The following is a 27655-nucleotide window of genomic DNA, read 5'->3' as shown; positions in this document are numbered from 1 at the left end:
AAGTTTCTTCATAGTACAGACCAAAATGAATTTGTATCCACCGCTAAGGTCACTGATTTCTGCAGCCTCTTTTATGGAACCAGTGAAGTCATTAATATTAATTGGTACACTTGGAGGCAGCATCATTAAAAAGGAAACACAATAGTTACATTTAGCTTAATTTGAAAACTTATGAGTGCATTGGTTTGAGGCAACCACTGCGATGTTCAGCTGAACATCATCATTACCTGTATGAATAGATGGGCTTTGGAAAGTTTTTAGGGTGCAAATCCTGAGCATTGTGAGGAGTGAGACGTGGCTGCGAATACTGGGTCGGAGAACCATATGACGCTGTATATATTCCTGAAGGTGAACACTAAGGATAAAAGAGAAACAGTTTGAAAGCTTTGCGCTGAAAAAAAATATCTTGGATAACAAGTATGACAAGGTACATGGAAGGAAACTTGACCCTAATAGAAAACAATGTCACTGAAAGATGGAAGAAAGTTGAGTGTGTGTATGTAAAATACCTGACAAAGTTTAAAGCGTAGGTAGGCGAATCCTTACACTCAGCAGCAAAGTTGGGTGAAGTTGGAATCACTAATTCCTGCAGCTGGATGTCGAACTCAAGATGACTGGGACTTAAGCTGCAGATTTTTATTTTCCCTACTGCCCTGAGTGGTAACAAAATATTCGCTATTTTGCAACCATAAATCCCATTCCACGCTGCCAGAAGTCAGACCTGGGGGCTTCCAGGAGGGGGAATGCGATAAAAGCTGCGGCTTACCTAACCTGGGAAAATGTTAGCTGTTGCCTTTCGGCCCCTAGTGTCAGTGGGGAAATATGAATTCGCACTTCTGAGCAAAGGCTCCTTTTTCACTCCTTTTTCACTCCTTTTGTTTAAGCTTCACACTTCCCGACCTAGGTCACATTATGGAAAGTTGGACACATTTTACATCACCCACATATAACTGAAAGGCATCTTATATCTAATGCCCTAAAATAAATATGACGTTTTGTTAAAATCTGGATTGTGGCGTAAACATTATCGGCGCCATCTTGTCCTTTTCAGATCCATACGTGCGCGTAAGCGGCAACCATTTCGATTGCCATGGCCTCTCTGCCCACTCCCGATAGCCAGCGTCTCTCTCTCCCCCTCACTTCCCAGCCTCGCAAGCATCCCCGACAACCCCCGGTCTCTCCTGCTTGGGTCATAAACGCACCTCCAGCGCGACCCTGCCTCCGAGCCACATCCCGTGCTGAACCCCCCTCACTCTTTCATCTCATTCATAGAACAGGCCCTTTTGATAACCTCTTCCTCCCTGCCCGATTGTCCGGCCTGACCCCAGGCCATCACTTAGCTCAGCAGATGCAGTTTATTGCCCCCTACAGTAGGACTCGCCCCACATCAAAGGAGCGGGGATTAATCAATGCCTTCACCCCCCTAGATCCGACCGATCGCCCACATTCCTGTTCCCAGCGGAATGTCCAGCTGCGCGATAGCCATCATGCTGTGATTTGGGTGGGGACCTCTACTGTAGATATGTGTGAGAACGGGCCTGAACCGCGGATTCCAAAGATGCCTTTGTGAACTTCAAAGCAATACCACGGATGTCATAAATGTAATAAAGCCATAAACCTGTGTATAAGAGGCCAGGCCTCAGAGATGCGGTTAGAGCACCTCGAGAAGATACCCTGTTGTCTGATTTGACATGTTCTGCTCCGTCGGAATAAAACTTCTGTTTCCTGCCTTCCAGTCTCCAGCGCCTGCCTCTTTATTTGGTAACCGAGAGTTGGGTGAGAGGCGGCTAACGCCGGGCAAACCTTAAGAAGGGGTAATCGACCTGATCTGCCTGACCCTTTTTTCTTCAATTGGCGTCCCAAACGTGGGGCCCATCAGCGACACGTGGATCCAGTGGGAGAGGTCCTGACGACGGAGTGAACGACTGCAACGATCGGGAAGTGCACCTGCCCGATAGACCCTCGTCTGGCAGCCGATCATCCGAACTTCACCAGTTCCGAACAGACCTCTCTCGAGTGATCTACGGTCCTGACTGGGAACCATCAGGAGTGCCACGACAGAAGATAGAGGACGATCGGGCGCTGGAATCGGAAGACAGGAAACTGTCCATGCGGTCCGGGTAAGGTTGTGTAACACGACAAACTGTGAAATATTTGATTGATTGATTGGAAAATACTAGTATTACTCTCCGAATTGTTGGTTCTCTTGGAGATTCTCTGTCTGCAAACGGAGAGAAATAGAAAGTATTCTCTCTTCCTTTGCAGGTAGTGAAGGGTAGGTAACGCAGGCTTTTGCCCCCGTTGTAATCCGTCGTGCCTATTTTTCTCCCCCACTGATTGATTGTTTGCCCGAACATTGTTGGTTCGAGGATTGTTTTCTCGAGAATTCTCTGTCTACAAACGGGGAAGGATAAAAGTATTCTGTCCTCCTTTGCAGATAGTGAAGAATAGGTAACGCAGGCCTTTGCCCCCGTTGTAACCCGTCGTGCCTATTTCTTTCTCGCCACTGATTGTTTGATTGAACGGACATTAATTGTTCGACATTTAGTTCTTTGGAGGTATTTTCTGCTGACAAATAACGTGGAATAGAGATATTCCGTCTAGTCTTTGTAAGCAGTGAAAGGATAGGTAGTGCAGACTTTTGTCCCCATTGTAACCCGTCATGCCTATCTTCTCCCCATTGTCCAGTAGTTGGTTCAGCCCGGACCGCTTATTAAAGGTGGATCATCCAGCTCCTCTGGAAGGCACCCCTAATAAGGATATGTTCTTAAAGTATGGACTAGTCGCCGTAGCTTATAGTAAGTTATGGCATAAATATACTAAAAAGGATCAGGAAAGTCAGTGGCCACTGATAGGATCCTTCGATGACGCAAAAATAAGCGTGCTGGAAACAGCCCTTTGTAACAATAAAACAACGCCCACTATGCTTGATAGTTTCGGCATGTGGCGCAAGGAGACGGAACAACGAAAGAAAAGAAACAAAGTCAGACTAGAGAAAGAAATGCGAAAAGCGGCTCATTTAGCTGCAAGCAAGTTGAAAGAAGAGATAAAGGAAAGAGAGGGAGCTAGACTGAAGCAAGAATCCGAGACATCGAGCCAATGTCCCGTTAGAACACCCTCTACGCTTTACCCTGAGCTACCTTTGAAGCAGCGAACGGACGATGATCTACTGCTAGGTCCCCCGATCATCTACATGCCCCCTCCGTACGCCCCTTCCCAACCTCTAGTGCAACGCACGCAACCCCCTAGCACAGGTGAGAACAGTGCCAGAGCCTCGGTCCTCACGGCCTCCGCGCCAGCCGAGCCCCTTGCACTCAGCGCAGCGCAAGCTGCAACATTAGATGAGCCCGAAACTAAGAATAAAGACTCTGCTAGGCTCCATCGATTGAATAAGGATGAACGAGCAGGGATTGATAAGATCGCAAAGACGCTAGTAGAACGGAAGGAAAGCGAAGATTACGTGACAGATATATGCAATACATATGCTGATAACCACAAACGACACTTTGTTGCACGTTTCTGTTACCACACCCTTAACGCCTATGAAGACCGGTATCGTAACAAAGGTCCTGAAAGCCTAACGACTCTGTATAGAAAAGTCGACATTGGAGAACAGGGCGAGGGTGATGTGACGGACCTCTTCTCGCGCACGCTTGAAGTCTTCCGCCACCTCACTGAACAGAGATTAGAGGCCGACACCACGAACGAACCCAGCAGCAACTGAGCCTCAAACCGAGAGAACTGACACCATGATGCCAATAAGAGAAGCGGCACCTTATTGGGTCCCCTCACGAGGACAGGGAACACACGACGATATTAACCACCAAGATGCGAAAGGGAGGGTAGTGTACAACTGGGTCTACCAACCCTGGGATCGGCAAGACATCCTGACTTTCCGAAAGTCCTTGCCCGATCTACGAAAGAACCCCACTGCCTTCTACACAGAATTAGATACCGCCTTGGGTTCGACGATTATGACCCTAGCGGACATCGACTTGTTTTTCGGGCTATGTCTGCCAGCTGATGTGTGGAAGCAAATCCGGAAAGTCGACCACCTTGAGCTGTTCGGACATACCTGGTCACAACTCGATGGCATAGACAAACAGCGAGAGCCCGGACAGAAACCCTTGAAATCGATTCTAGACCTACCAGACAAAATAGTACTAAAACTGAAAACCATAGTACCAGAAAAGAAGGTGGACTGGTCGGTAGTAACGGCCTGCTGCCAGAAACCACAGGAAGACGCCTCAGAATATTTCTCCCGGTTCGAAACGGTGTTCTCCGATTACAGCGGCCAGGACATGACCTCTGCGACCGGACATCACTTGTTCGTCCAGAACTTTGTAAAAGGCCTGACACCAGAAGTCTCGCAAAAACTGCAGACTAGTGAAAGTAGTTGGGCTGCCTCCAAACCCGCGGCTATCCTTCAGATGGCTCAATACTACGAACGGCAAAAGAACGAGAACGATAGGGCGACTGAGAAAAAGAAACAGGATTTGAAAGAACGAGTGATGATTGCTCAATTGCAAGGAGTGACGACAGGAAGGGAACAGTATAGAGGAAACTACCAGTCGAACGCTCATAGAAATCCACCCCCTAGAGACCGCACACCCGCACCAGGCGCTCCACGAACAGACCTCGATGAGAACCAGTGTGCGTTTTGCAAAGGATATGGGCATTGGAAGTCCCAGTGCCCGGTCCTGCTAGAAATGTACAAAAATAGGGACGCAAAAGACGTAGCAGGTGGGCCGAAAAATAAAGGACAGGGACGAGGGCACACAAACGACGCCAGAAATGACAGATCAGGCAGACCGAACACTTTTGACCACCCCCGACAGAACCAATGCCAGCAGACTGACTGTGACGATGCCCGCGACTTCGCATAGGACTGCCTAGGGCAAGGGAGGGATCCAGTCGAGCTCTATGTTGACCAGCAAGGTCCTTACGTCACCGCTGAGGTCCTAGGTACGAAGTCTCCATTTCTGGTAGACACTGGCGCGACACGTAGTGCGTTATCTAAACGACTGATTCCAAGGGCACCCTTGTCTGGCTCACGCATAACATCAATAGGCTTTGATGGAACGCCCTCCACTAACCCCTTATCCGCACCGGTCTCCTTCGACTTGGACAGTAACCCCACTGACACGACGTTTCTGCTTTCCTCCAACACCCCCGATGCCATTATGGGACTTGACTTACTGAAGCATTTCCGAGCTACCATCAGGTGTTCACAGGACGGAGTTCGAGTCATTCTGTACGACAACCCGACTTTGCTCAGACCTCATCCCGCACGACACATGTTCTCCATCTCTGACGCTGACGCATCCTTACTTGACTCTCTGCCTCTGTATCTGTGGGCTAAAACTGACGCTGATGTAGGACGAATGATGATCGACCCCGTGCACATAACTGTTCGCCAAGATGCGATACTCCCAAAACTTCCACAGTATCGGATATCACCCGAAGGTGAGAAGGCATTGGTAATGATAATCCAGTCCCTGGTAGAGGCAGGAGTGGTAGAGGAAGTAGTCAGCAATATTTGCAACAGCCCTATCCTACCCATTGTGAAGAAGCAGGGCGAGGGAGATGAGAAAGCGTACCGCTTCATCATTGACCTTCGAGAGGTCAACAAGGTAGTTGTACCTCAGTACCCCGTAGTCTCAGATATCGCCACCATTCTGACCCTGATTCCTTCCACCGCCACCCCCTTCACTGTAATAGACCTCAATAACGCTTTCTTCTCCATCCCCATCCACCCAGACAGCCGCTACCTTTTCGGCTTCACGTTAAAATCCCGCTCATATAGATTCTGTAGAGCTCCCCAAGGTTACACAGAAAGTCCCAGCATCTATAGCCAGGCCCTCAAGAGACAGCTGGACGCCGTTCAGCTACCGGAGGGAGTGGTGTTGATACAGTACGTCGATGACATCCTTTTGGCGGCCGACACCACTCCACTTGCAGTCACAGCCACCATCCAACTCTTGCACTTCCTTGCAGAAAATGGCCACAAGGTCTCCAAGAAGAAGTTGCAATTCTGCCAACCCCAGGTCACCTACCTAGGCCACCTCTTGTCCAAAGACGGGAGAAAGCTTACACCCGATCGAATTCAGGCCATTCTAGAAACCCCTGTCCCAAAGACCCAGAAACAAGTCCGCTCCCTGGTAGGCCTCACCTCCTTCTGCCGGCAGTGGTTGCCAAATTTCAGCCTCATTGTAAAGCCACTACTTTCCCTACTAGCCAAAGATGTCCCCTTCCCACTCCCTTGGACCCCCGAATGCCAATCTTCCTTCAAAGAACTTCGAGACGCCCTTTGTTCTGCACCAGTCCTAGGAACCCCCGATTACACCAAACCCTTCTCTCTCTACACCCACGAGAGGGAGGGGTGCGCTTTGTCTGTCCTGACCCAAACTATTGGCCCCAAGCAACGACCATGTGCCTATTTCTCTGCCACCCTTGACCCCGTAGCGAGAGCCTTGCCTTCCTGCCTTCGAGCCGTAGCTGCCGCTGCTGTCTCTATCCGACAAAGTGAGGGGATCGTACTCTCGAATTCCCTCACGGTATTGGTGCCCCATGCTGTTGACACCCTCCTAAACCAGACTAAGACACAACACCTGACTAGCGCACGACTGACCGGATACGAACTGACTCTACTTGCACCCCACATCACGCTGAAAAGATGCACCACACTGAACCCAGCCACCTTGTTGCCTCTGCCCGAAAACGACCCAAATGTCCCCCCTATACATGACTGTGTGACCCTCAGAGACGAACAGACTAGGAGTAGAGTTGGCCTCCGAGACACCGCCTTCACAGACCCTGACGGAGAGCTATGGGTAGACGGCTCTTGCATAAAACTCCCCGACGGCACCACCTCAGCTGCCTATGCAGTTACCACAGCCCGAGCTGTAGTTGAAACCGCCCGCATCACGCAACGATCCGCACAGGCGGCAGAACTGATTGCCCTCACACGAGCATGCATTATAGCAACAGGGACTACGGCAAACATTTACACAGACAGCCAGTACGCCTTCGGAGTGGTTCATCATTTTGGACTCTTGTGGAGAGAAAGGGGATTCCTGACGTCCCACGGCACGCCCATCCTCCACGGAGATCTAGTCTCCGCCCTGATTGAAGCAGTTCTCCTCCCCAAACGATTAGCCGTAATCAAATGCCAAGCACACAGAAAGGTGACGGACATCATAGGACAGGGAAACGCACTAGCCGACATCACTGCCCGAACCACAGCTGAGAATAGGACGATGACCCGCATGTATGTGACCAGGTCACAAGCAGAAAAATGGACTGACGCTAGGGAAACGATTAAGGACATCCAGATGGCCAGCTCACCACCCGAATTAACTGAATGGGCACGGGTGGGATTGAAAGACGATGAAGGCTGCTGGCGAACAAAGGACACAAATAAATGGTTGCTGCCTGACTCGTACCTGATCCCCATACTGACTATGGCACACTCCCCCGCACACATAGGATCTGCCCCCATGATCGAACTCATCTCCAGGGTCTGGCACAACGACAAAATTCCCGACTCAGCCAGACGCCTGGTCCAGCAATGCCTTATCTGCCTGCAACATAACCCTGGGAAAGGAACTGTGGTACCCCGGGGAGGGTTTGGGGTCCCCGACCATCCTTTTGAGGTCCTCCAGATGGACTACATCCAACTAGAAAGATGCCAAAGCCTGAAGTATGTATTAGTCATTGTGTGTGCTTTCAGCAAATGGGTTGATTACTTGTGCAAATTGACTAAAACGTTGTCTGTCATTCATCAGCAGGTGCAGCAGGCCATCCCCGATGCTTCCAGGGGTCCGGGTCACGATATCCAACCGGGGGATTATGTGCTGATCCGAAATTTCCAACGGGCGAAGAGTCTGGAACCCCGGTGGACGGGCCCCTGGCAAGTACTGATCACCACCCGGACGGCTCTTCGAGTGGAGGGGAAACGACACTGGCTGCACGCACACCACTGTAAGAAGGTCTCCTCGACCCTGGCCACGACAGAAAACGTCAGCACCCAAGAAGAGCTCCTGAACAAAGACCGGCCATCACTGAACTGTTATCTTGATACCGAGGCACTCGAACTTTCAAAATTCTCAGATCCCACTGTGCCATCCAGGGAAGGGTATTTCCTACGTCGAAAGGAGGGAGCATCGGCTAAGTAGACCACAGACTAAGTTGAATCTCTGAACGGTAGCCTAAAACACAACCAAGGGTTACCCGGAGAGAAGCTAAACGAAGTCTGTGGTTCTGCCCACTACCGAGCACCTCGAAGATGATGGTAGTGCCAGATAAGAAGATGATGGAAGCGCCAGATAAGAAAATGACGGGAGCAACCGGAAATACCCACTATAGGAACCCAAAGACTGACAGTATGCACAAATCAAAGACAATTGCCCTTTTCATTTTCCTCCTCTTTTGCCTCCTCCTCATGACTTCCTTCTGGATCGTGGAAGAGAGTGCACCCGCTCATCAGATATTGCTGACCACTGCACAGCCAACCACTATGAAAGAGCATCACCTGATCTCCCTTTCGCCCCAGCTCCGAGAAAGGCGTAAGGAGTTCTGGAACAATTCCTTCGTGCAACTGTTGCACCAACACAACCTTGCCGCCAACGCCACAAACTGCTGGATCTGCGGGTTACTCCCGCATGCCACCGGACACTCCATCCCTTTCATCCCCTCCCCTTTCTCAGTTCATGGCTCCTGCCTTGCCTGGTTGATCCTCTTGCAAGAGAGCTACAAGGACAACGCCACTTCTGGTCAAACAGTGTCACACTTCTACCATGGGTTCTGGCTGAACAAAACCGGGAGGACATCTGCTCCCTTTTGTCCTTTGACCTCTGGTTCCTCCTTTCATATGGACATCCCTGCCAAGGAGCGAGTTGAAATGCAGGAGTTCCATAATCCAGCCAGACCCACCTTCTCCTACCTACGGAAACGAACTGCTGCCACTCTGACTGTGGCTCTGTCTGTCATCAATGTCACGGGCCTCGTGTGCCTCGAAGGCCTGGGAACGCAGCTGGTGGGTCGCAGTTCCTGCCACATCACCAGAACATTGGACTCAATTGATCCCCCCTCCTTTGTTGCTTCTCCGAATATGTACTTTGTTTGTGGCACCAAAGCTTACACTTGGCTTCCAAAAAGTTGGGGGGGTACTTGCTACATCGCCTTCGTTCTCCCTCCAACGTACGTGGCCTCAGCAAACCATCACCGGCAGAAGCGCGCAAGAGACATTGAACAAGCCGACTCCACCGGAGCACAGTTCCTGGATGCAGTGAAAGGACTTGTTCCTCTGTGGGGCCCAATGGCAAACAACCGCGCCATCCGACACCTGACCCAGGCAGTAGAAACGACCATGAACATCACGGCTGGCATCCTCACTAACAATACGGCCGAGCTTCAGGCAGTCCGCCTGGTGGCTCTTCAGAACCGCCTTGTTCTAGATGTGGTTCTAGCTGACCGTGGAGGAGCATGCCGCATCATCGGATCCAGCTGTTGCACCTACGTGCCAGATAACTCGCCCTCAGTCTACAAAGCTATCGAGCACCTCCACAGACTTTCCTCAGAGGTTCACCAGGAGCAGGAAGGATGGTCGCTTGGGAGCTGGTTTTGGGGTACTTTGAAGGACTTGGGATGGAGGTTGTTTACATTTATATTGATACCGGTCGTGGTACTGTGTGGGTGTTGTCTAGGTATTCAATGTAAACATTATCGGCGCCATCTTGTCCTTTTCAGATCCATACGTGCGCGTAAGCGGCAACCATTTCGATTGCCATGGCCTCTCTGCCCACTCCCGATAGCCAGCGTCTCTCTCTCCCCCTCACTTCCCAGCCTCGCAAGCATCGCCGACAACCCCCGGTCTCTCCTGCTTGGGTCATAAACGCACCTCCAGCGCGACCCTGCCTCCGAGCCACATCCCGTGCTGAACCCCCCTCACTCTTTCATCTCATTCATAGAACAGGCCCTTTTGATAACCTCTTCCTCCCTGCCCGATTGTCCGGTCTGACCCCAGGCCATCACTTAGCTCAGCAGATGCAGTTTATTGCCCCCTACAGTAGGACCTCGCCCCACATCAAAGGAGCGGGGATTAATCAATGCCTTCACCCCCCTAGATCCGACCGATCGCCCACATTCCTGTTCCCAGCGGAATGTCCAGCTGCGCGATAGCCATCATGCTGTGATTTGGGTGGGGACGTCTACTGTAGATATGTGTGAGAACGGGCCTGAACCGGGGATTCCAAAGATGCCTTTGTGAACTTCAAAGCAATACCACGGATGTCATAAATGTAATAAAGCCATAAACCTGTGTATAAGAGGCCAGGCCTCAGAGATGCGGTTAGAGCACCTCGAGAAGATACCCTGTTGTCTGATTTGACGTGTTCTGCTCCGTCGGAATAAAACTTCTGTTTCCTGCCTTCCAGTCTCCAGCGCCTGCCTCTTTATTTGGTAACCGAGAGTTGGGTGAGAGGCGGCTAACGCCGGGCAAACCTTAAGAAGGGGTAATCGACCTGATCTGCCTGACCCTTTTTTCTTCAGTTTTTGTGCAGAACGGAATGGGGAACCATAGGAAAAGTCTTTAAATGTTCCAAACCAAAAAACAACAACACGATGCTCATAAAGCCTGGATTTTCGATGCCTATCACAAACAGAACCTACTCAAGATGACAATTGTTCTCATTTGCAACCTCAGAAGCAACATTATAGCTCTGTCATCAGTCGCTCCAGCATTATACTGCACCTTCTTGACAAGAGTCCAGAAAAATATACAGTGCCTTTAAAGCCTGGATGTTCAAGGTCGAATCTCAGAAGCGACTTCATAGATCGATACCATCAATCTCTCCAGCTCCATGCTGCACCTTCTTAGCAGAGCTAAATGCCTCAATTTCTAAATTAACTCCAGCACAAGTTTCAAGATGTACTTCCCACGCAAGACTAAGAACACTGGGCATCAGTTGCCCAAGCATGGCAGAGAGAGGAAGTTCTTAGGGAAGAATGCTTCAAACCAAAGCCCAGGTGATGGTCCTGTGTCACATCTATGGTGCAAATTCTCTACTAGCCGGCATCCCAGACATTTTGATCAGTCCCTGGTAAGCTTTCTTTTTGTTGGTCCAAGTGTTCAAAGGTGTCTAGACACCCAAATGGATAACTCAAACATTCAGAGAACTCGGGAGGCTCCCTTTTCTGGCCAGCATGAACTTCAAGGCTTGCTACATCATACTGGGCAACCTACAACAGCACGCCACCTTTCCCAATGACTTAGTTTTATGGACGGTTTGCAAGACTCACAGCAGCAGTACGGCAGTCCTGGCAATGCAGAAATAAAGAACCAGTTGTCAGCCCTTCTGTTAAGCTTCTAGGTTATGGAACTCCATACGACCACAGGTACGTAAATTGATAACCCTTCTCCGAGACAGAAAAAACTCTAAAATCCCTTGTTAAAAGGACACTGAACACATCTGAAGAGAACACCTTACATAATTTCCCGGTACTGCTCCCTTTCCTGGTCCAGACCCAAGACACACAACCCATTCCACCCCACAGCCTGACTCACAACCTTCCCGTTTGTCTCTCCCCCTCTGGTATAACTCTTGCCATGCCGACTTTTCACTTACCTTCCCCTTTGTAAAGCGATTTGTTCCAAAATGCATGCAATGTATAGCGACACAGTGTCCAGATAGAAAATGCAATTTAAGCCTTGATAAATATATGCACAGGACCTCTAGCCTTCAAGACAACGAGGAGGCAGCGCATTAGGAACAAGTAAAACAGAGTATGTTTTGTGTTTGGCAAGGGAGTGAATTAAAAAGAAGAATTACCTTTACTCTTGTGTTTTTTACTGTCTCCTGCGTAGAACCTAAGAATCCTCGGTGTGCCTGCTGAGAGTCCAGTCGTTCAGATAGGCCTACACCCTTAGATCCATGACGGAGTTCACCTTACATTCACTGCGGTGTAGTTGTTTGTCTTTAAGTGAAGTAACAGTACTACCCGGCATTTAATGTAATTACGGTTTGGGACAGGTAATACCCGTAACTCTACGAAAGGGCACCTCTCTCTATGGGAAAATGTGGCAACAGTCTGTGAAGGAAACTAAGAAAATAGACCAGTGTGTGAATGTTTACCCCTGCTGACTGATACTGGACGTACCTCTCCTACAAGTCCCTCTGCCCTGGGATTTAAGGCAGGGATGTTGGATGCATAGCAAGATGAGAAGACATTGAAGGGCTCATTTATTCTATACAATTCATAAAGACTTAACAACTCACCCCTATGGGGTCTTTTCGACCAGAGCATCCTGAATGATGACTCCCTTGCTCAGATGTCAAAAGACAGAGCATGTCACTTCACTAGAACATTAACCAATTGGGTTGTTTTTCCAACATCAAATGCACTGTATGACGTAGACTCTGGTATACAGCCACACATTTTGCGGTCTTACCTGTGGTGTACTCTGTGAAATGGTGTACACTTGCTGCGAATGAGGATGGTACATGTGTTGCTGAGACTGGAGACTGGTAGGGTGTTGTCCACTGATGGTGTACTGGTTCATCTGCAGGAAATGATATTGAGACGAGAGGTAAATGTTAACTCAAACTTGAGGCAGTGCAATCCTCCTCTTGCAAAACAAAGGCAGCTTCCCCAAAAAAAGCGTAGTAAAAGCGTAGTTGTATACTTACGTTTCCCTCATGGGACGTCACAGTATTTAGTCCTAAAATCCCCTGTTGCATGCTGGTGTGCACATGGATCATTGTGTTATGTGGATGCATGCTGTTTGCCATCGACCCTACAAAAATATGTAGAGGAACATTAGAAAGACAGAAACACATTTCCGACAGTCAGTCTAAATTGCATGCAAGTACACTGAGTCCTTAATCTGCACTTGATATAAATAGGTGGAGTAGATTGACAGTCACAACCTCAAAGCGTAACAACAGGAATATGCATTGTAAAAAGCAGCCATCTAGTGAAAACTTTTAACATTCTATTAAAATATATGAGATGAATAGTGAGAAAACCGATTTGTAACCTGGGGCGATTATAAAACGAAGTTTAATTTGTAAGTACTTTAATGAATATCTTAACCTAGAAATCAAAGAGGCGCTATCACTCCTTCGCTGTAGAAAGCATCATAATACCAACAGAAAAAACACCTCACCTTTGCATAATTTCTAGTGTTTATCATCAAAAATGTTAAGATGATCGGTTGTGAAAGAAACAGATAGCTGCTTTAAAAGCAAAAGCAGTATACACCATTATACCACAAACACTAGGAACGAAACATAACCTGACATGGCAATGTCGTTGCAATATTGATGTGCAGAGGGGAGATCTGAATGGGCGGCAAGTTACCTGTCTGCTGAAGCACTGCATTCTGGGAGTTGGTGTTGAACTCCATTCTTCCACTAGCCATCTGCTGTAGCCGGGGCACGTCAACAGATGTCAGCCACGACAGTGACTGCAAGTCACTGGGGAGGTCGTCCTCGCTCAACGGTGAGGGGTCAGAAGTCAGGAGTCTGCAGGAAAGAGCACAACAGACCCAATCAGGGCACAAACGAGCTGGTGCCATTATGGCACGCAGACTGAGCAGGCTGCTGGGGGCAGCAGACAGTAGAGCTTCATGCTTTAATCTTCGGCCCAGTTTCATGAAAATGAACAAGACCTGCGAGATGGGTTCAGTGTGTTATGCAGCAAGGTAGTGTCTCCTCTCGAACAATTCACAATAAGATTACACTTTCTACATAATGATTAAAATGAGACCCCTTATCTTCTTTTGCGTTGCAAACTATGCATTTGAGAAGGCAGAAATTATGATGCGGAATTGTAAAGTGAAATTATTGTTATGGTGTTTGGGTTTGCGGAACATTTCTGCTTACAGTTGCAATAGAAACATTTACTTGCCGGTAGACTGACAGTTGGGTTTTAAGAATAATTTCAGGAGACATGCACATAGACAGTTACTCAAGATGTTGGTGAATAGGTACATGTTGGCTGAGGGAGGTAATTTAGTTTGCAACAGTGACTGTGTATGTAGTAAATGAGTGCATGGGAGTTGACCTGACTGATTATAGCAGTCGGTGTATCATTGACCCATCTTTGAAAGCATACATAGGTCTTAGGAGCATCCTTTGAACAAAATACAAGATTCAGTGGAAAGCTCAGGTGCCCAGTATTGCAAACTGGCTGCGGCCCAGGTTGGGTTACAAGGTGACCAAGCCCGGCCTAAGTCATGTTTGCTTTGGGCCTCTGGCTGGTTGCGGTAGGCTTTGGTACAATACACCTTCTCTGTCATTGTAAAGGAGTCGTGGCAGGAGCTGTGAGCGTGTAAAACAAGCCTCTATGCACTGAATAGTCATCCCTTACCTTACTAGTTTGCAGGCATCTAGGATTGGGGTGGCATAATGAAGACCTATGAATGTGTCCTGGAGTCCTACACCTTAGAAGAGGGTCCCATTAGAATCAAGCATCATAAGATAGCACTGCCGGGTATTTCAAGTAAGGATGACGGAAGCAGGAGTGATGTTCACAAACAATAAGTGATTTTAAGAAGCCTGTGGCTAAAAAGGGAGTAGGAGTAACCCTGGAGACAAAAATAGGGTATGTGGCAGACATGGTCGCACATGGACGTTTCTGCATTAATGTACGGCCAACAGCTTTGTGTTTCTCCACTGCATACCAGATCCACATAAAGAAGACAATTAAGTTAAAAATAAAAATTAACCTGTGTCCCGCCAGCAGACCTTGTAAAGAAGTTCGATTACAGTCACAGTATTGCTTTCTGTCTGGTTTTTAAATGAGGCCTGTGAAGCGAACGCTCAATGTGGTCTGTTCAGCTACCTGTTACTCCTCTAAGTATTTTAAAAATTCACTGTAACATACAGAAGGCCTATATTAGTTCGCCCGTCAACATATTCAAATTAAATTTAGTCTGATGCCTGGGATATTCAAAAGGTGAGGAATCTGAATGCAGAGTATCCACCAAAAAGATTATTACCAAAGGTAAGTAACTTTTTCATCTTTGCTATACAGCCGCTGTACATCCAGTGTACATGTTTTTATATTCTTTATTGTGGAGTACCGACCATAACTTTTGGATTATTTTAAGTATATACATGTACCTAATACAACCATCGTCTCCCAGCCCCAGCACAGCTCAGTTTAAGAGGCCAGAGGTAGATTGGCCTCTCTCGGTAATCATAAAAGTAATGTCAGTTATTTGTTTTTAAAGAACACAACTAGGTACATCCATTTTTCAGAACAGCTTTTCAATGTGAGTGAAAACATCATTAACAATAATTTATTGCTTCTGTGAGTTCTAGGTGCAGCACTTCATCAGCTGAAATACAAGAATGAATACCGACTAACGTGAAGTAAATAGTTTCTGTTGAATTTTAATGAAAAAGAAAGACCCATTTCAATCAATAGACCGAGCACCGGGAGGATGGGACGGGGGTCTAAACTACTGTCCTTAGAACCTGGAAAACTAGGGTGAACGTACGACTTTGTCACTTCACCAAAAAACACACACTGTGAGACTGCCATCATCAATTCAACACCCAGTCTGACACATTGAAGCTGTGTGTTATATAACAAAACAACTACCGTCTGCTGCTGTAACAAATGTTCCCTTCACAGTTCACACCTTAGTATCGGTCAGCTGGCCCTAAACACATACCATACTGTTCTGTGTACAACATCTCATGTTCCAGATGCTCCTGTAGGAAAATGTATATATTTCTACAGCGCTGTGCTCTGTCCACTGAAGCTAGTTCTGCAATATTTAAAAGACCCCAACATTATATTTGATGATTTTCCGTTCACACGCCTCTAGCTTACAACGGGAAGTTGAAACCTTACTGTATACAAACATTTTGGTTTGGCGGGCGGCAAAAACATGAGAGACACTCTCAGAACGGTTAAAAAATCATTATTTTGAAATTGAGCTGTAGGCATGCTGGATACGGCAGTTCAACGACTCCTCCCCGGCCATAAATCAATAATTACGGTTCTCGTGATGCTGACTGCTGTTCAGACATGTGCCTGGACCACAGACGCCACGTGACCGAGTCTTGTGCTCGGCCATTGGCGCAACCAAAAGTAAGCACGAGCCGCCAGCCGTTTGAAAGCAGGGCAGGCAGGCCTCGCCGATTTCCAACAGTTGGCCTCTTCTGTTGTAAGCCGATGATGGCCCATTGTGCTTCCAACGACTGTTGCTCAGCGGCACGTGGCCCCATTGTCTTTTTCGGGCCCTTCCTTAATTGTTTTTCCGTGCTTTTAACAAACCTCACATTAATCTGGCTGAATGACAGCCGACACACAACACACAAAAAGATGCCATCTGGCGCCCTGGTGCCTGCCAGGCCTCCCAGACAAGTCAGCCCCCTCCAACAAATGAGGGGGTCAGCGGGGCGGTGGGGTCAGAACCCGCTGCACACGCCTCCTGTCAGGAAATGAATCTTCCACAAGCACAGCATGGGCTGCTCATCGAACTGTAGGCCCAACCAGGTACATTTACATATAATGATCTCATTATGACGAGCTTTTTAAAACATCTTCAAAACAGGAGTATTGGGGGCAGGATTCTCGCATTTCTTAAGTGATGATTAGATGTGAGTAAATTAGTCTACTTTTTCCATTCTGAGGGGGTCTCCTAATGGATTGTGCTCTGCTGCTGGAAGGACTCAAATGATTAATAATCCACTTCAGTTTGATATGTAATTAAATGTCTTCACTTGGAGCAACAGCCTGAATGTGCATTGTGGCATGGCACTGCGCGGATCTCAACCCTTCTACATCAATGCAAAGCTGATGGCTGTATTTTTATTCAGCAGGCTTTGACCCAAACTGTGAGGTCAAGTTCTTCTCTACTGTCAACCACGGGTGAGCTGAACAAATCAGAGGACACAATGAAAAAGCAGATTTTCCTGAAATACTGCCTTGCTTGTATTCTTTTTTTCCAAGTACAGTGTATGTGTGTGCCTGTAGCTACTATTACACTTGACCTGCGATAGTTTAGTTTTCGCCTGTTCTTGCTTTCTATTGTTATGAATTAACTCCATCGGGCAAATTTGAAGTGTTTTTTTATTTGCTATATTCACAGGCCACAATGATGCAAATTCAGTATATGAACTCACCAGGCACCATTTATCAGTACATGGACTACACTGGGGCATCACACACGCCTTCAAATTATAAACTAGGATACTCAGAATAGACCTTTGGCCTTTGAAGCACACACATAGCAACTTAAAAAAAAATTAAAATGCATTATTGACTGATGCAAAGGCAATAGGTGCATAGCCCCTTCTGGAATTTAGGAAGAAATGTGTATTCTCCTTTACAGCTATTTGTTCACTCCACTTTGTGGTCTTTGAAGAGAAGGCATAGTTTGGGCAGAGGAGAGAAATCGAAGGCTTCAATATGCCATCAAACTTACCCAATTAATCTTAAATTCAAACTTATTTAACTTGACTAAAAAGTCCTTTACAGTTTTAGAAGTGCAGCCTAACTCTCAGAGTCACAACATGAAAGAGACAAATACCTAATTGTTGTTGTATAAGCTTTATTCAAAGAGCAAAGGGCAGAAGAGAGTCCACACTCCTTAGCAATCCAGGTAGGTTAGGGCAGAAAGCAGCTTCCAAGGGTCCAGATGCTTAAAAATAAGACCATGCACTGGTTAAAGGAAAATCGTCCTCTGCCGGGTGACATTGATGGGCTAATAATAGGGGCTAGGAGAATTGATTGGATGGGTCATACATCAAAAACCCTGGGGGGGGACTGTATAGTGGTTAATTTCCAAGATCCCAGGGTAGTGGGATGGATAACAAGGCAGGGCTGGGGAACAAATAAGGGAGGTATTGGTATTGTAGACCTCACCTTTTTTTACCCCCGACCATCAAGTGTCACAACCAGTTTACTCAATGAGCCCTTAATTCCCCCTACTGTCCCTTGGCCTGCTATTCCTTTACCACCTCCTCCTGGTGGTCATACCCACACCTTACATATACCTTATAACCCCTATGTAGGATGGCAGGATCCAAGTTGGGGGTGTTGACTTACTGGTATGGATAGTATGGGTGGAATTTTAAAAGATGCAGGCGGCTTAGGTGAAGCTGGTGGTAATACCATTGGTACAAATCTATTGGTGAGTAACTGCAAGTCTGGGTCCGCGGCTGAAGAAGGTGATTTAGGACTGGGAACTTTAAACACTAATGTCTTATACCCTGTTATAGATGATCTCATTGTGGATCCAATATTCAATCGTGAAAGCCAGCATAGTTTAATGGAAAGTCCAATGCCAGCCCATGCATTTTCACCTGTTAAAGACCGGGACGGAACACATACAGATATTGGTACCCTCTTATCATGGAATGTTGCCGGGTTGGCTAACAAGTTGGATTCCCAACTTTGGGTGGACTTCATAAGTGGTTTCGACATTTGTTGTTTCCAAGAAACCTGGGCTTGTGATCCACTCTTTTGCCTAGGTTACTTGAACTATTGTATACCAGCTACAAAAGGAGGAAGAGGGCGGCCTAAGGGTGGCCTAACCGTTTGGGTTAGGCAGGATTTGCACATAACCATAAAAACCCTAGATGTGGGAAGTATTGACTTACAAGCATTAAGAATTTCTGTTGTTAATGGTCAATCAATTGATCTGTATAATGTTTATGTGAGAGGAGATAAAGTAACAAATCCGTCCACTATTGAGTTGTTGTCTGACGCAATTGAGGCTGTTTCCCAGGAAAATGTAAAAATAGTTGTTGGGGATTTAAATAGAACTTTTGAACCCTTGAATTGCACAAATGACCCTATGGATAGTGATGTGGAAAAGGTCTGGGGAGTACCTACTCTTAATTTAAAACCTGTAAAGCGATGGACCAAAGAGATTCTATTGTTAAATGGAATTTGTTTGGAACATGGACTTAGAGCTCTTAATGGCAGAACCCCTGGTGACACGGAGGGTCGCTGCACCTTTGATAATGGTATCAACAGGAGTCGCATAGATTATATACTATGTAGCCTTCAGTTGTGGAGTGGGGTTGTTGATATGGCTGTTAGGCCTCGGGTTGAAAGTGACCACAACCCCCTATGTGTGTCTCACAGGTGGTGGAATACCAGCCCCGAAAACCTAGTCCAGACACACGACGAGACCCCATCCCTAAGTAACGATGAGCGCAGGTTAAAATGGCCTAGGGTACTAGCAAACGAGGCCACTATGTTATATATCACCGATAGGGTCAATAGTGCAATTTCGGCGATTGAAGCAGTCGTCCGAGTCCTTCCTGGGGATAACGGTACCACTGATATCCACAACAAGCTATTCTCCCTTATAAGACCATGTTTTTTTATTAAGCAAAGAAAGGGGAAGAAAACTAAGGAAGTGGGCAGGTGGTTTGATAAACATTGCAGAAATGCACGTTTAAATCTGGGGCAAGCAATAAGGAATAGGGACCATGCCGCAGTGGCAAAGAGTAGGAAATTGTACAAACTGGCCATTTATCGTGCCAAAAAGAAATGGGATGAGGACCATTGGGCCCAATTACAAGAAGCCTCTAATAACAAAGACTCAATGTTATTTTGGAAAATTATCAAGTGGGGTAGTGGTGTGGGCCCAGTAAAACCTGACAACAACGTACCAGTGGAAGCCTGGGTTGATTATTTTGGGCCTCAGTATGCGGAAAGTAACAAATACATGGTAGTTGAAAACATAACACCGGTTTATGCAACCAACGATTTATTTTCCCTTAGTGAGGCAGAAATTGCTATCTGTTCAGTGAAGTGTGGGAGGGCGCCAGGTCCTGACGGCATCCCATCCGACATTTTCAAACATGATGTGACTAGATGGGCTAGATACATCCATCTTGTAGTAAATGCATTAGCAAGGGGGGCAGCGGTTCCAGACACTTGGAAGGGTGCAACCATCATTCCCATCCATAAGAAAGGGGATCGCTCATTACCTGCTAATTACAGGCCCATAAGTTTAATAGCCACCATGCAGAAAATTGTTGGGAGAATGGTAGTAAACCAGCTAATGGACTGGGTGGAAGATAACAGCGCCCTCTCCCCATACCAAGCGGGATTTAGAAAAGCAACTAGCACCATTGACCAGGTCTTTCGATTCACTATATTGCGGTGGAAGACCGTTGAGCTGGGAAAGGGTAGCCTGTACGTCGCGTTTGTCGACCTACGGGCGGCGTTTGACTTAGTTCCCCGGCGTAAGCTCTGGTCGGTCCTTTATAGGCTAGGTATCCCTGCTGAACTGCTAACACTAATTATGCGGCTACATGAATCCAATTCCGCTAGAGTACAATGGGGCGGAAGTAGTGAAACAACGTTGGACTTCCCAGTGGAAAGGGGTGTCAGGCAGGGCTGTTCCATGGCCCCTCTACTTTTCTCGTTATTCATTAACGGGATAGTAGAGAGAATGATGAGGGCTAGTGTAGATGCCCCATCGTTAGCGGACATCAGGGTTCCGATCCTGATGTTCGCTGACGACACTCTTGTTTTGTCTAAGACCCCCATGGGATTGCAACGTGCATTAAGCATTTTTGATGCTTTCTGCATGGAGCATGGATTAGAGGTGAATGTAGGAAAAACCAAATTAATGGTTTTCTCTGCAGGACGTAAGAGTAACCCAAATATAACTCTAAACAATAGCAGGCTTGATATAGTTAAGGAATTTACGTATTTGGGAGTGCAGATTGCGGGGGGGAATGCCTGGACGCATCATGTGAATAAAGTAGTCCTAAAGCACCAACAGCTTTCAGGTGCCCTAAGGGGAGAACATCGTAAATCAAAAACAAAACCAATAAAACCAGTAATGACAGTTTACGATGCGAAGGTCCTGGGTGCCACTTTATATGGCGCAGAACTTTGGGCATGGAATAGTCTGGTGGCTCTCCAGACTTCCGAGAACAAGTTCATGCGCGGGATTACTGGACTTCCACAGAGTACCCCCCTAACCCCATTGTTCTTGGAGTTAGGCAGACGTACGATTGTCGACAGAGCCCGACTGCGACCGGTCCTCTACTGGAGACGCCTTTGGACGACTCCAGAAATAAGGCAGTACGCGGAGGGCTTTTTGCGGATAATCAAGGAAGACATCTTCCACAAGATAAAATGGTTAAAAAATCTGAAGACCATGTTGGTTAACATAGGGTTTTCGAATTTGTGGAATAACCCCGAGGGAGAGTCCTTCCCAAGTAAAGAAGCCATCAAGGAGCAATATTGGGACTGGGTGGGAGGCAAGATGCTGAATGACACCAGGGCAGGCTCCATGTCCGGCCGTTTCCTGGAGATTAAAATTGTACCTGTCCTTGAAAAATACTGGGTTGATATTACTGTACCTATGGACAGGAAACTTGTCTTCCAGCTAAGGGCAGGATCCATCCCCCTTAAGAAATTAACATCAAGCTGGCACAGTCCTACTAATAACCTATGTCCCGTTTGTGAGAATGCTGTGGAGAGTATAGGCCATTTTCTTTTCGTGTGTCAGGCTTATGCAAAACCGAGGAGAAAGTGGCTCTCGCCGGTGTGCAGAAACCTGGGGACACGGGATAGTGTAGTGGCCCTAAGAATTTTGTGCACAACTACCCAGGATTCGATAATTATGGGGGTAGCGAAATATTTGGGTTGGGCATGGGCGATACGACGACGTTTTCTGGGGGGCAGCGGGTAATTTGGGGTTCCCTTTTTTATAGTTTTTATGTAAAATGTACAAAACTGTTTTAAGTCTAAATTTTGTATGAGCTGTACTGTGTTTAATGTCTTTTTACTAAGGCTATGTATTTTGTGTATTGTTTGATTTTATGTGCTTTTATGAGAATTCTCTCGAATAAAGCTTATACAACGACAAATACCCTCATATGCATACCGAGGAATTTAGAGTAGGCCAGTGCCAGGGATTTCCAGTCAAATCTGGATTACATAAAATATGGTCACTCTGTACCCTCTGGTGTTTCCCCAAACACATGTGGCCAGGGAAAAACCGTCCGACTATGGGTGCAGAAAAATGCCAGAAATCTTGGAACTACAAGGGGGAATTGGAGCATAAGTACCTATTTTAGCTGCAACATTCTATTCCTGCGTGGAACACACTGAGAATAATACAGTAATTCACCATCTCAGTATTACCCCCCACAGTATTGGTATTTCTGGGTGTGAAATTACCTATGCTTTGTTACGACATTAGTTACAAGGAGGCCATAGTATTGATAAACGTTTTACAAGTAGCTTGTCAACGCTTTGTGTGATCATGTTGCTTCAGCATGGACTCTTGCATCGGGACCACTCTATCAAAGGAGATCACAAATATCACATATCTATTGCTTGTGGGCTTTGGTTTCCACTAGCATGTTAATCTGCTCATTGACATCAGTCTCACAACGGTTGAACGAACCCCTGGTCTGCTGGAAAAAATTTGAATACATGAGGGTGAGAATTTTCATTAGTCAAACTATGTCCTGCCTAACAGGGAAGAAAAAGTATACAAAATGTTTGCCCCCGCATATGACTGCGGGCTGCAAGGCTATATTATAACTTCGGTCCACGACACAGGACCGAAGTACCTCAACAGACGCCTCACATTCTACACGCCCACCCGCCAACTCCGATCCGCCAGCCTCGCCCTCGCCTCCGTCCCACGAGTCCGAAAATCCACCGTCGGAGGACGCTCCTTCTCCTACCTGGCAGCCAAGACACGGAACTCCCTCCCCACACATCTATGGCTGACCCTGGACCACCTCTCCTTCAGGAAACAACTCAAGACCTGGCTGTTCGAGCAGTAGCGACCCCCCCCAGCGCCTTGAGACCCTTACGGGTGAGTAGCGCGCTTTACAAATTCTGGTGATTGATTGATTGATTCAATATTTGGTGGTTCATCAAAGACAATGGCATGACAGAGTGATAATGAGAGCTGTTTTTGGTTTTCTGCTCGAACTTTCCAGAACTTGTTATTCTATCTTTTTCTGTTTAATCTAGAACCTTCTATTTGTAGTGGGTGGAATGGTGTACAGTAGTAGAGACCTCTTGCATCGGGACATGAGGGTTGGGAAAGTCCTTCTCCCTTATTATGACTCAGTAACGAGGCCTTTACCAACTTGTATAGTCCTCGGAAGTGGGTTATACATTGAAAGAGTATCTTCTGTCATACATTATATGTATACGGCAAGTCACAATGAGTTTTGTGACCGTATAGTGGAATGAAGGCCAAGGCTGAGTTCCTTTATAGGGTCATGGAACTCCAAGATGACTTGCACTATCCATAAGCCAGAGTGTATTTTGGCCAGATGTACAAAAATACTGGTTGCAAAAAGTGGTTGAAATCGGCGACTGGACTTTTTGCAATCAGTATCTAATTTTGCAAATCAGCTTATGTTCTAATAGGTCAGTTAGCAAAAACCAAGTCGGAGGGGTTCACCGAATAACTGCCTAGGCAAGTCACAAATTGTATAACTCCATCTGATTGACTACTTTTAAAGGGAAGCGGCCTGTAAGGGACAGCAGACCACCATCCCTGAGAAAGAATTTCAAAATTGAATTTGTTTTTTTAAAAGCAGTCCAAGTTTCTTAAAGGAAAAAAGGCTGCTAAAAACAAAGATTTTCCCTTTTGAAAAACTTTAGTGAGACCACCTAGTTTCCCTAAAGCTGCTGCTGTGATTCTCAAAGAGGAAGAAATTCAAATAGGAACAACCGTAATTCCAGTCGCAAACCATTGATACATATAGTAGCAAATCGCAATTTGACCCAAAACATACCCATTCCAAATTGTGAATCAGTAATCATTTCTAAAACCATTTCCCAAAATGGTAAAAGGTTTTTACCTAGTGTAAACCTGCTAACACGCTGATTTGTGAATCAGGTGGTTTCCAGTCAGTAAACATCTTTGTACATCTGACCCTTAATTTCTTATAAAACAAGGTGACAAAATCAACCTTGCCACAAAATTCTTAAAGCCTTGGTGTCTTCTTATTTCATATGAATAAGACAGTATGTTTGCGTTCATGAAGAATAAAAGTACAATTGGCAGGGTGGAATTAAGCACACCAAAAAGTAGTTAACATTTAGTTGCAAACAAATATTAGCCCGTTTAATGTATGGGTGGTGTATAGGGGCAGTATGGGTTTTTTATGGGTCAGGGATGGGCAGTGTATAGGCATATCAATGGTTTGTTTGGGTACAGAGATGGGTAGTGTAAATGGGTAGTAACAGTAATTAAAAACTGGCCTTTATAAAGGAGTGTTTATCTTTCTGGGATGGGTAGTCAGGTTTTTTTTAGGATTCAGGGATGGGTAGTGCATAGAGGGATTAAGAGTCTGGTAGGGTTCAGTGATGGCTAGTGTATAGGGAAGTAAGGAGTTTTAGGATTCATGAATGGGTGGTGTATAGGTGTAGTAAGAGTAATTAAATAATGTTTTCTTAGCAAGGGATTGCAGGATCCCATGTATTTTAATGCTTTATAAGAAGGTAGGCTACAATAGTACCGGAATCTTGGCTCAGTGAAAATAATAAAGGAGTGACAAAGTCTGACAGTACATCAGGACGGCATGTTAGGAGCCTCCAACTACTTGCATCCTCTAGAGGTCTGTTTATCTGCTCACAGGTTTTCAAATAGCACTTAAAGAAGATGTGCCAACAGCTTCCTATTTTACTTTTTCTCTCAGCTCTCCTTCATTTCTTCATTACGGTTTCAACCTACTAATTAGACTCCAGCAAATTCTTGTTGAGATATTTGAAGTCTTCAGTGAACCCGCACGTAAGGTAAATATTATCAGCTATCCAATCCATTTACTTATGCCAACATTTATCAGATGCAATATTTTTTGAATCAATACATCACTTTTATATTTTTTCTACTAATTTTGTAAGACAACAGAGCCTTATATGAGCCCATTTCAGATATTTTAACTTATTTGCCTTTATATGGCCTTACTTGATAATAGGGGAAATGTCTTGCATCATGTAACTGTGGTACATCATTATTGTTAACTGCATTTTACTTATTTGTGGAGCTGTTTTCTGCTTTCAAGCATGTGCACAGAGTACTGATAAAAACAGAGGTACGGTTTGCATAAGAACACAATGGGGCCTTCTGAACCCTGCATCATAATATGGATAGCGGTACCTTCTAGACACCGCCACCATATCATGCCCCTGCTCCGCCCGGCAGGCAATCGTAACGATTGCGGACCGTCGGAAAAGCGGCAGACAGACTTTCCGTCCGCCACGTTACCCCCGCCATGATAATGTGGCGGGGTAAATGCAGTTGGGATGTTGGGCGGATCACCACTGCTGGCCCGGCGGTAGCGATCCACCCGCCATTATAATCACCCCCAATATGTTCAAACCTCAGTATAAACTAAACCTAAAATCCTCGACATATTAAGGCAGCAGAAATTACATATTGGATTCTAACAAGATTATAAGTGATGAGCAGTAGTCCCCATTTCCCCACATTACTTTTGCCATTGACATTAAAACATTCCTCCTCCACTTCTTTAGACTCCTGGACATGACGATAGACTAGTCTACAGTGCTCTACTTGTTTTCGCAACTGACTAACAGTTCTCATTTTCCAAGCATAGACTAAAATACATATGATGTTTGTAGGAAAATAGGATGTGCTTCAATGGTTACCCCTGCTTTTTACCTGGTGTTAAGCTGTATTTGACTAGTATGACTGGGATCCTCCTAATCAAGACTCCAGTCTATCTGCTTTCTCCCTAAATGGTTATGTTCAGTACTTGAGTACACCCCAGATTGGATACTGGAATACCCTTATATGTCCCTAGTATATGCTACCCATGTACCCAGGGCATAGGTAACCCAGAGGTCTCCCATGGGCTGAAGCATATATTATTCCATCCATGAGAGACCATTCAAAATGGAACTACAGACCTGCTATTGCAGACTGTGTAAGTTGGTGCTTGCACCACTTACTAAAGATATAGGTTTCCTATATCTAGGGTCACTGCACTTAAAACCTATAAGTTACCCCTCTAGCAGGCCTTTGCAATGCTGAAGGCAGGGTGCTTGGTTCTAAGTGAGAGGGTGCCCCTGCATGAGCAGGATACCCCTACAGCCTACGGAGTCCATTCTCCCAAGTTGTCAGTGAAGCAGCCATATACTATGTAAAGGGGCACAGTGTAATTACGCGATGACCATCTCGAGAACGGCTGCGACGAATCCTATCATGTTGGGTATCAATAATGTTGGAATCATACCCCCACACCGGAAACGGTAAGGTATGATTCCAAGCAATGGAAGAGCCCTCCGTTAGGCTCTCAGTGTTTTTTAACTTCTTAACTTGGACAGCACAAAATGGTTGCTGCCGACCAGAGACACGATTCTGCCCTACTGCTGCTGAGCCAAGCTCAAGCAGGGGAAGGCTTACCTGGGTGTAGATCCCTAGATTTGTCGTGGGATAAGATTCAGATCAGACACCACTTCTTCTACCGTATGGGCACTCTGGACTTCGCTTGGGCTCGAATTCGTCTCTCTTCCAGTCTGCTGCATCGTCTGTGCCTATGCACCATAAAGGAACCTTCCAAGGCCTGTGGGCATCAAAGACACCAGAAAGAATCTCCCTTGGAGTGAAGGAGTCACTCCCCTGCATTCGCAGGCACCAAAACTAAGTCGATCGGTCTGCTGATCCTGAGCTCCTCCAGACTACGTAAGGTTCTGTTAAACAGGTGGTGGGTTTCCACAGCCCCAGAGGCCTGCCCTGCCCTCTCACCAAGTTTGAGGCTAGTATCCTTCATGGAGGTTGCAATAACCGAACCCCTGTGCACCGCGTCAACTTGCAGTTGCAAAAGCTTCCTGGCTTAATTCCAAGAAGATCTTCGTGCTCCAAGTAGCCCCAACCTCGAGCACCTCCAGCGACCATAATCTTCAGCCACACCGCATCGTGGCCTGCTTCTTTTGGTAAGCTGCTTGAGGTCCTCTCGCGACTCCAGTGCCTCTAGCCTCTGGGTCCAATTAAGGGTCACCTTTGCTTCTCTTGGGTTCCCCTGTTTGCTTGGGGCCTACTCTGACTTCCCTGCTTTTGGTGAGTCCCCTGGATCTTGCTGGTCCAAATGTTGTGCATTCTTTAATTCCTGCGTTGGTTGCATTTGCAAAGGCTTGTTGGTGCGCCTGCCGGACATCGACCCCATAGCACTCGACATCCTTCATGGGACAGCTCGTGCACGGCTCCTGGTCCTCCTCAGCGTTGCCTGGTCCTCACAGCTGCAGAGTCAAGTTCATCGTCATCCATCCTGCAACACCCAACATCGGAGGACATTCGTCTTACAAGTCTTCTGGTCACTCCTAAGTGACATAGACTCTGTCCCCTCTGCTTGCAGGTACCTCTTATCTTGAATCCACCTTCAGATTCCACCGGACACTTTCTCCTCTTCCAGCAGCGGCACTTTCCTGAAGTCCTCCATTGGGTTTGACAGTGGTTTCCGACACCACTTCACAGATATGCACCCGGCTTCCCTGGTGTAGGTAACGTGGGCACTAGGGTATCCACAGATGGTGGGGGGAGGGGGGGACTCTCCAACCTTCTGTCTTCCCCGGGGTTTCTTCAGGGTCCACTGGGAAGTGTCCTTAATCTTTCAAAATGCAACCGACTCTTACACGTAGAGTTGTACGGAGCTCTCTTTGG

At 46.6% G+C, this 27655-nt stretch overlaps 1 protein-coding gene across 4 annotated transcripts in view; it reads right to left on the bottom strand.

The window, feature by feature from the left end:
• The window catches only part of FOXN4 (forkhead box N4), a 79720-nt gene that overhangs the window by 16226 nt on the left and 35839 nt on the right, over positions 1-27655 (bottom strand). The window contains exons 1-5 of one of the 4 annotated variants that reach the window (XM_078667371.1): positions 16015-16341; positions 13363-13526; positions 12690-12796; positions 12452-12562; positions 228-355 (exon numbers count right to left, since the gene is read on the bottom strand). In XM_078667371.1, coding sequence (XP_078523497.1) covers positions 228-355; positions 12452-12562; positions 12690-12796; positions 13363-13526; positions 16015-16244 — 740 coding nt within the window. In that variant the 5' untranslated portion in view covers positions 16245-16341. Of the gene's footprint in view, positions 1-227; positions 356-12451; positions 12563-12689; positions 12797-13362; positions 13527-15685; positions 16342-27655 lie in introns of those variants that run through there. The other 3 variants (XM_078667373.1, XM_078667374.1, XM_078667372.1) reach the window with 3 other exon arrangements.

This window comes from Lissotriton helveticus, chromosome 11, assembly GCF_964261635.1.
Source record: "Lissotriton helveticus chromosome 11, aLisHel1.1, whole genome shotgun sequence".
Taxonomy (NCBI): Eukaryota; Metazoa; Chordata; class Amphibia; order Caudata; family Salamandridae; genus Lissotriton; species Lissotriton helveticus.
This window is presented reverse-complemented; position numbering and strand designations above follow the sequence as displayed.